The sequence below is a fragment of the Orycteropus afer genome, unplaced genomic scaffold, assembly GCF_000298275.1.
Source record: "Orycteropus afer afer isolate SDZICR_OR568_19922 unplaced genomic scaffold, OryAfe1.0 scaffold00181, whole genome shotgun sequence".
Taxonomy (NCBI): domain Eukaryota; kingdom Metazoa; phylum Chordata; class Mammalia; order Tubulidentata; family Orycteropodidae; genus Orycteropus; species Orycteropus afer.
The window spans coordinates 3329906-3339804 of record NW_006921768.1 but is presented as its reverse complement, the minus strand read 5'-3'; the positions used below and the strand labels follow the sequence as shown (position 1 = coordinate 3339804).

Sequence of the window (9899 nt, the reverse complement as noted above, 5' to 3'; positions counted from 1 at the left end):
TGGCTTCTCTTCTGCTGTTGGTGCATAAAAATGCATTTTAATATAATTTATGGACAGTGAAATACACAAAACTAAAGTGACATAGGTCAGTGCATTTTTTTTTTTTTTTTGCAGTGTTCCTTCCCCTCCTCTCCCACCTCTGGCAACCAACAAAGAAAGTTTCCCTCAACATATAAACCTTTCCTTGACCCTCTACAACAACGAACTAATACTGTATTTGTCCTTCTGCGATGGACTTATTTCACTCAGCATAATGTCCTCCAAGTTCATCCATATTATGCAGGGTTTTGCAGATTCTACATTATTCTTTAGTGCTGCATAGCATTCCATTATGTGTATGTACCATTTTTGCCATTGTAAATAGTGCTGAGATGAACATGAGTGTGCATATATCTGTGCTGGTTCTCACCTCTCTAGGATATATACCTAGTAAAGGGATCACTGGGTCAAATGGTATCCCCAATTCCACCTTTCTAAGGAATAGCCATATTGCTTTCCACAGTGGTTGTATCATTTCACAGTCCATCAGCAGTGTATAAAAGGTCCAATCTCTTCATATTGCCACCAGCATTTGCTATTTTCTGTCTCATTGAACCTTGCCATCAGTGCTGGGGTGCAATGGTTATCTCATTGTTGTTTTGGTTTGCATCTCTCTGATGGCCAATGATCATGAGCATCTCTTCATGTATTTGCTGGCCACCTGAATATCCTCCTTGGTGAAGTGTCTATTCATGTCTTCTGCCCATTTTTCAATCAGATTGTTAATTCTTTTGCTGTTGAGGCGTTGGAGTTTTCTATAAATCTTAGCGATAAGTCCCTTGCCAGATATGTAATTAACAGCAAATATGAATTTTTTGCTGTCATTTTTGTTATGTGCTTTTTCGGTGTCAATTTCTTCCATATAATTTTCTATGCTGAGCTCATTTTTTTTCTCTCTCCTCTCTCTTTATTTATTTTGATTTGGGTGAAAATTTACAGAGCAAATTCACTTTCCATACAGCAGTTCACATACATTTTGTCTCATGACATTGACTACAATTTACCACAATGCAGCAGCTCCCCTCCCACTTCCCCGATAGTTACCTCTTCCCTGTGTCCATCCCTCCATGCACTCCTGCCCCCTGAGCTGTCTCCCTGTGCATAAACAGCCCTTCTTTCTCCCATGATTGTTCTCTCCAAGGAGTGTATCTACCTCAGGTAAATGTCCAACTCAAATGCCTGTCTTTTGTTTGGCTGGAAGCCACAGGTGTGGGTTCAATTCCAGACCTGAAGGGCAGTTAGGGGCCATAGTCTCAGTGGTTCCACCAGGCTCTATCAGACCAGCAAAGCTGGTCCCCCCCTTTTTTTTCTCCAAGTGATTCTGAGTTTTGTTCCACCTTGTTCTTCCTCTCTACCCAGGATCTCCTCCATAGATCTCCCTCTGAGTGGTTGACATTGGTAGCTGGGCACCATCTAGTTCTTCTGGTCCCATACTCATATAGGCTACAGATTGCATGGTGTACCAGTCACTGGGACTAATTGTTTCCATGAATTTTTGGTTTTCTTCATTCTTCTTTGCTTTGGATAAGGAGAGATCCATCAATGCATCTAGATGGCTGCTTGCAAGTTTTTAAGATCCCAGTTGCTACTGCTGAGCTCGTTTTGTTTATGAATTGTGTTATCACTTCCTTCGTTGCTACTGTTTTAGTATCTGCTAAACATTTGTGTTGGTCCTCTTTTTTATTTTGATGTGAAGGTTTATTATTTTTCTTTGAGGTTACCCTATGATTTATAGTTTTCTTCCCAAGTTTAGAATAGTCCATTCTATCTTGTAGTTGTCTTGACTTCCCTACCATCTAGAAGTTCTGTAATGACACAGTTTTTTCCCTCTTTTTGGTTTGTAGTTGTCCTCATTTGTCAATTGATGTCTCTGGTTCCCTTTTCACAATCTTGTAGGCTTATTTGCTTTGGATACTTCCATAGCTGGGTTGGTTTCTGGGTTATATCATGTGTGTTAATGGTCAGTTGTTGTTCGCTATTGTTGCTTCTCTGTCCAACGGGCTCCCTTTAGCATCTCTTGTAAGGTTGATCTGGTTTTAAAAAATTTCCTTAATTTCCGTTTATCTGGCAATGTCCTAATTTCACCATCATATTTGAGGGGCAATTTTGCTGGGTACATAATTCTAGGTTGGAAAATTTTGTCTTTCAGGGTTTAATATATACCATCCCATCGTTTTCTCGCCTGCATGGTTTCTGCCAAGAAATTCGAGCCCCTTGTAGGTAACTTTTCGTTTTTCCCGTGCTGCTTTCATGATTCTTTGTCTTTGGTTTTGGTAAGTTTGATGATATGTCTGGGTGATTTTCTTTCGGGGTCTATCCTGTTTGAGGTTCATTGGACTTCCTGAATGGATATATTCTCATCATACCAGGAAAATTCTCTTCCAACAGATCTTTGAAAGCTTTCTCTGTGGTTTTATTTGTCTCCTGTTCTAGAATTCCAATTACACGTAGGTTATTCCTTTTGATGGTATCCCACATGAACCTTAGGCTTACTTCATTTTGTTTTGATCTTTTTTCTGATTGATCCCTTGCCAAAGAAGTGTTCAGGTATTTGCCTTCAATCTCACTAATTCTGGCTTGCATTGATTCAATTCTGCTCCTTTGCCCATTCAATGTCCTATCTATTTCTGAAAATTTAGTATTAATCTTCTGGATTTGTGTGTGTAGATTCTGTATCATTTTTAATTCATTTAGTCATTTTGTTCTTTTATTGTCTTTCAAAAAATTTCCTCAATTTTGTCAGTGTTTTTCTTGGTCTGTCTCTCAATTCATTGAACCACCTAAATATAATTCTTTTGAATTCTTTATCAGGGAGTTCCAGTGCTGCATCCTCCTCAGGGATGTGTTTTGGGTCTGTATCCTGGTCACTTGTTTCTCCTGGTGTATCTTGTTTCTTTGTGTGGACTGTGATACTATGTTGTCTCCAAGGCATTGTGACGTTTTTATTTAGTTGGTGATTGTATGTTGGAGTGACTTGCGCACAATTTTCGTTTTCTTTGTATGTTATCTACGCAAGAAGGGTACTGTGCTGTGCTTCTCTATTCACTGGTTGACAGCACTTATACACTCACCACCTCTTTCCTTTCCTGTTGTCAGCCTCTCATATGTCCATGCTGACCTTGGCAAACAGGGCTTATTCTTAGTTCCCTGGAATCCAAATGAGAATGCTGTCACTTTAAAATCCAAAATGGTTGCCACATGTAAACAATCAAAATGGCTGTGCCTTCCAGACAGTGGAAAGCCAACAGCTCAGGCTGTCTTCCTCCCTGCTGTTTCCCTTCCTAGTCATAGGCTACCAGTTCTCCCTGCAGCCCTTGGTGACTTTAGGTCAATTCTCAGGTCCCAACACCACTTGGAAATATTCAGGCTGTTGGTCCCATCAGAGTAGCTGACATTCTGCAGCTCTTCTGACCGTCTCAGTACTTACTGTTTTCATTCAGATTTTTCCACTAGTTGGTGCCTAATCCACTTTTGTATAGTTCCTTTCAAAGCTCAGGGCTCTAGGATTATCTTCTGTATCTCTGTCAATTGGTTTTTCTTTCTTTCTTTAAGAGGGTCTATGTCACTTGTCTGCCTATTCCTCCATCTTACCAGAAGTATGAATCTTAAAAAATTATGTTAAGTGAAACAAGTGAGACAAAAGTCATTATCTTATATCATTCCAATTAGTTATGAGTTGCTAAATGTTCACGATACATCCTGTAAAACAGGACATTACATGATTTGGATGTTATGTGAACACCATTTTGTAGTCTACTCTTGGTTTTTGTTTAAGCATTTCAAACAAGCTTTGTGCCTTAGCATTTATTGTCAACATGCTGAGAGGAATTAGCTTGTGTGTTTGGTTCCCAATGAGAAATTTCTCCATATGTGATATAAGTCCCTGTTGCATTTTCATTAGTGTTGTAGTTTGCAGTGGAGCTGACCCTTTCTCAGCTTAGAAATTTTTTCTTTGCTTTTCAGGATCACCGTAATTATCAAATGCAACATGCCTATATTGCAAGCAACAGTATTCACTGATTTTCTACCTTCCATCAGATTAGATAATTTTAATGTGGACATTTGCTTTCATTTCTCTTGGCTATATACTAGAAGGAGCTCTTGTGGTGTAATGCTAAGGGCATTTGACTGCTAATCAGAAGGTTGGTGGTTCAAATCCACCAGCCACTCCTCAGAAGGAAGACCGGGAAATCTACTTCTGTAGAGATGCTGCCTTAGAAACCCAAGGAGGGGTCAGAAACGACTCGATGGCAGTGAGGTTTTTTTTTTTTTTAAATATACTAGAAGGAGCTCTGGTTGCACAGTGCCTAAGACATCTGACTGCCAAACAAAAAGCTGGCAGTTCAAACCCACCAGCCACTCCGTGGAAGGAAGCCTAGGCAATCTACTTCCATAAAGATTCACTGCCTTGGAAACCCAATAAGGGTTGCTATGAGTTGGAATTGACTCCATGGCAGTGCGTTTGGTTTTTGGTTCTATAAGTGGAATGGCTGAGTTATATAAGTTTTCACTGAAAAACAACCTCTGTGTTGTTTAATAACCTTTTGTTTCACTTCCCAGTAGATATTTCTCCTTTGCCTCTTGCTCTGCTATCACTAACACTGATTTTGCTGCACTTGGGAGCCATGATACACTTCATGGTAATACTGTGAAAGAAATTAAACAGAGGAGTAACACTCAAGAGATGGGTGATACATGGGATTAGATGTTGTTATCTACAAGTTGAAGCATACACTGTTACATGGTAAAATTTTTAGATAGAAAGTATGTACATATGTAAGCCAGTAATATAGGCATTTATTATGACTATCAAGAAATATGTGTAAGTTACATATGTACTGTACCATTATACACCTGGCAGCACAATCACTTTGTATGCAAGAAACATGAGACACATGTGCTGTGTGTGGGAAGCTGCTGCATTCAGTAAGTCCTGATCTCCAACTGGGATTTCTGAATGCTATTATAAACTTATGGGACCATGCATATGTATGTCATTAGACATTGCTCAAATGGATGTTATGCAGTGCATGACTGTATATGAAATGTCTAGAAAAGGCAAATCCAGAGAGACAAGAAATAGATTAGTTGTTGCCAGGAGCTAAGGGAAGAAGATAATGAAGAGTGACTACCAATGGGTATAGGATTTCTTACTGTGGTTATGAAAACGTTCTGAAATTAAGTAGTGGTGATCATACCACTCTCTGTGAATATACTAAAAAACGCTGACATGAACACTTAATATTATAATTATAGGTACATAAAGCTGATATTCCCCTAAATTAATCTTCAGATTTAATTAATTTCAATCTAAAATCCTGGTAAACCTTTTTTGGGGGGTGGAAACTGGCCATGTTGGTACGAAAATTCATAGGAAAATGCAAAGGACCAAGATCGCTAAGACAAATTTAAAAATGAACCAGGCCTGGAGAACTATCAGATATTAAGAAGTAAATCAGAGTTGACGTGTTTTTAAAACTGAAGTCCTCATGTTGCAGTTCCAAGAATACGACCACACACATGTTGAAAAAATGAACTACAATGTCAGTGCATTTTCAATCAAAAGCCAGAAGGAAGAAAGGTTAGATGCAAGCTTAACAATAAAGGATCAAGCAGGCAGAAGTTATGGAAAAAGTTGTTCCACTTGGGACAAAAGGGCAGAGACAAAGGGTTTTTGTTTTGTTTTTAAATATGAATAAGTGCTTAAAAACAAAAACTATCCTACTCTAGTCATTCACTATAGCTGTCCATACATGCTGATCTGCAATGGCTCAAAGTAACCAAGCACAGAAAAATTATGTGACAGAAATTTAGTGGACAGCTTTTAAGGGGAATCACCCAACTGTAGCAAGGGATAAGATCATTTTGCCTCTAATTTTGTTAAAAACTAGAACAAGATAGTCTTTTTAAGATTTGAAAACAAGTATGACCCCATAATTTTTTAAAAATATTTTTACTTCCATGAATTTGTCATTATCTACTGAATACAAACCTGTTCCTTTTCTAGAAGACCTGCCTTTAGTCACTGCTGGTTTCTTCTTCACAGCTGGTGCTTGAGTAGAATGTTCCCTCCATCTCCTGAGCTGGAAATTAATGAACTTCCACATCATGAATGCTTGAGTAATACAAATAGATGCCAGAACAGCAATTCTGAGAACATTTAGAAAGAAAGAAAAATCAGAGTGCACCAACACAATGCCAAATAGAAATTAAATAGAATACCTCCCTATTTAAGAAGAAATCATTAAACACATTATAGGTTCAGCCATGCTAATCTTCTGAAATAATTGCTTTTTCCAACTCTTTTTTTTTTTTTTAAAACGGGAACGAAATGAAGGTTTTTAATTTTAGGGACTGATATTCTAACTTCCTTTCTGAATTACTATGGATGACTGACTCAGTCTTTTATTTTCAATCATTTGTAACACTGAGGTTGCCAGAATAAAACGAAAACATGTTTTTTTTAAAACAAGAATGAAATACATAAAGAAATTAATGTTGAAATTCCCATTCTGCCTACAACATTATGTTAATAAGTAATTATTCCATTAATAATTTATCCCAGAAATTAAATAAATGCTTTCATACTTCAATTTTCTACATATGTCTACATATGGAACTAAAACAGGTATTTTAAACCACATCAAATGAGCATTTTCCCAAACCTCCATATTTATCTCTTTGCTTCTAGGATGATCCACATCATAGAGAAAATGATAATATATAAAAGTATACATTATTTAATGTCCACGATACATTCTGTGAAATAGGATATTATGCAATTTGAACACTCTGTGAACACCATTATTATATACAGGCAGTCTTTGTACAATCTGTATAGTTAAATCCTCATGAAGCCAATTATGCTAAAACCTTAAGGGAGCCCACTGGACAATGCCTGAGAGCTGAGAGCTGTATCCACTAGATAAAGGAGCTGGCCTTGCTGGACATGCGGATGGGCCAGGCAGGGGCTGCACTGGCAGCTGGATCAGGACTTTGCACATGTATAGGTGTGGCAAGGGCTCCTGAAGAGGTGGCCCTAAGGACTGGACAGGGAGTAGGTTGCAGGTACTGGGAGTGTGGTTGGCAGTGGGGACCCTGGCTGCCACTGCAGCTACATGGTGCAGCTACTTCCTGATCATGTGCACCTGCTGCTGCTGCCGGGAGCCAGAAGACCGCACACCCTGGATCTGGCTGGCACCATCAATGCCTGTAGCAGGAACAGAGAAGCCTTGACAGGTGCTATCTGTCCTGCACTTGGACTGAATGGCTGCCTGGCTGCTAGACAGGTGAATGAAGCGAGGAGGAGGGGAAGGAGGAGGCAGAGGAAGAGGTGCTACCAGGAATGGATGTGCCCTGGAGGCCCACTGTTCATTCACTCTGGGGATCTGGGGTCTTTAAAACTATTAGGGGGAAATAACAAACAAAAAGAGAGCACAGAAGTATAGGCGGCTGAACACTGTTCAAAGGACATTAAGCGATGCACACCTGTATTATATAGCAGTGAAAAAAAGCATTAAATCGACTGTACCTAACACCCAATACATTAAAGTTTCCAGTGCTGAAATCAAGCTTCTGATTCTCTGCTCTCGCAAGGCCAAAGCCAACAGTGAGTACTGAAAGGATTAAAGTCAGTAGTCTTCCCAAAACAAACAGCACTGCCCAGAGAGAAAATCTGTAAGAAAAATGTCTCAAGTCAAAATTCATAAAATCACAAAGACAAGAAAAGATTCTAGCAGGAATTATATTCTTATTAAGTAAATGCATACTAAAATAGTATTTCCTATTGTTCTTAAAAAAAAAAAAAAAAGAATTCTATACTCAAATGTTTGATAAATGGTACATAGTTAATCACATTCTTGGAGACAGTAACACACATTTAAAGTTCTAAGGAGTCTAGTAAAGAAATCTGTTTCATTCTATTTAAAGTTCCTCAGAACTACTGGCAGATAGAATTTTTTTAAAAAACTGCTGCACAAAACAAAAAGAAAACCCTGTTGTAAAGAATACGACATCCAGTTTCCATCTCAGGGTCCTGGTTTCTCTTTTGCTTGTCTTTTCTTAAGGCCTTATACTCCTTACAAGTCTTAGTTCTCCAATTCTGTTCTGAGTCCAATTTTGCCATCAAAAATATTTCAGTAATCTTTATACTAAGGCTAGGTAGTCTATCACTAAATTTTCTTCTAAAAGTTCATTTCTCTATTACTCCGTCTGCAAAAGAAACATGCAATAAACAAGGTAGGAGAGGTTATAAAAGTAAACCCCCCAAAATGTTCAAAATTGTCAAGTTCCAATTCAGTCTCCATTTTAGAGAGTAATATAGCAACTCTAAATTGCTGAATAGCTTCATTTTATTTAAAGATTCTAAAGTAACATAAGTCTCTACCTCAAGGACTTTAGCAACCTAGGCAACAACTTCAAGTATCTGCTACACAAGAAATAAAATGGTTAAATAACTTACCCTTTCTGATACTTTTCATCACTAAAATAAAACAGGCGGGAAATGTGGAAAAGAAATTCAACAAAATAATGCAGCACCAAAAGAACAAGTCCTAGATGATTCAAGCTGTTAAAAAGACAAATTTTAAATGGAAAGATTAATTATCAATTAAAACAGATTAGCTTACTACCTGCCCAGTCCATATATATAGCCAAGAAAAGTCCCAACTCACTTCAGAAGATAAGCTCCTGCAATGTGAAAGAGGTAAAGACCAATGTAGACAAGCTGACGAGGAATATCTTCCTGTTAAGACAGAAAAACGCATTATAGATTAAAACATGCCGAAATAAAACCAACTATTTCTCTTGAAGAGCAGTATGGCAGTGATAAATATGCAATGACAGAAGCAGAAAACCTTTTGTGATCTATTAGCTACATGGTGTGAGCCAGAGACTTACCTTCTCCTTACTTCAGCCATCTCCTCAGTAAAATATGAAGAATACTTAGGGGGTTTGGTTGAACCAGATGAACTCAAAATCCCTTTTGGTACTAAGATGTACAATTCTTATTATAATAAATATTACAAAGTGTTTTTTAAAATTGCAAGACAAGACCTGTTAGTGCGTTGTGAAATCAATTTAGGGGTCACAGCACCATCTTTTAAAACATGAAAATAGCACAAAAACCAAAAAACCCACTGCCATCGAGTCGACTCTAACTTACAACAAGCAATCCTACAGTAGAGGGTAGAACTGCCTACAGGGTTTCCAAATCTGTAAACTTTATGGAAGGTGACGGTCACATCCTTCTCCCCTGAAACAGCTGGTTGGTTCAAACTACTGACCTTTTGGTTTGCTGATGAGTGCTTTAAAAACTGTGACACTAGGCCTCTTTAACACTCATGATTTGAATGTAAAATCTATTTTTTATATTCCTGACTTGCAGTGAAAAATGTCTGAAATACACCGACTTAGATGAGTTCAATCAATACATGTTGATAAATGAAATAAACACCTCACCCTACTCTCCCTGATTTTGGCAATTTTCTTTATAAGCCTAGTTAGTGCTATTCAAAGGAGTCCTGCTGGCATAATGGTAAAGTGCTCTGCAGCTAACCAATTTTTTTTTCTTTTCTAATTTGTAGCATGATTTTTTTTTTTTTTAAATTTTATTTTGATTTGGGTGAAGATTTACAGAGTAAATTCACTTTTCATACAGCAGTTCACATAATATTTGTCTCATGTCATTGACCAAAATTTACAATGCAACAGCTCCCCTCCCACTTCCTCCCCATAGTTACCTCTTGCCAGTGTCCATCCCTCCATACTCTTCTGCACCCTGAGCTGTCTCCCTGTGCATAAGCAGCCCTTCCTTCTCCCATGATTGTTCTCTCCAGGGCATGTGTCTACTTGAGGTAAAT

General features: G+C 38.1%; 1 protein-coding gene across 1 annotated transcript in view; it reads right to left on the bottom strand.

The window, feature by feature from the left end:
• Positions 1–9899, bottom strand: part of TRAM1 (translocation associated membrane protein 1) — a 45816-nt gene that overhangs the window by 10980 nt on the left and 24937 nt on the right. The window contains exons 7-10 of the mRNA XM_007947346.2: positions 8712–8782; positions 8501–8605; positions 7571–7714; positions 6032–6189 (exon numbers count right to left, since the gene is read on the bottom strand). Coding sequence (XP_007945537.1) covers positions 6032–6189; positions 7571–7714; positions 8501–8605; positions 8712–8782 — 478 coding nt within the window. The remainder of the gene's footprint in view (positions 1–6031; positions 6190–7570; positions 7715–8500; positions 8606–8711; positions 8783–9899) is intronic.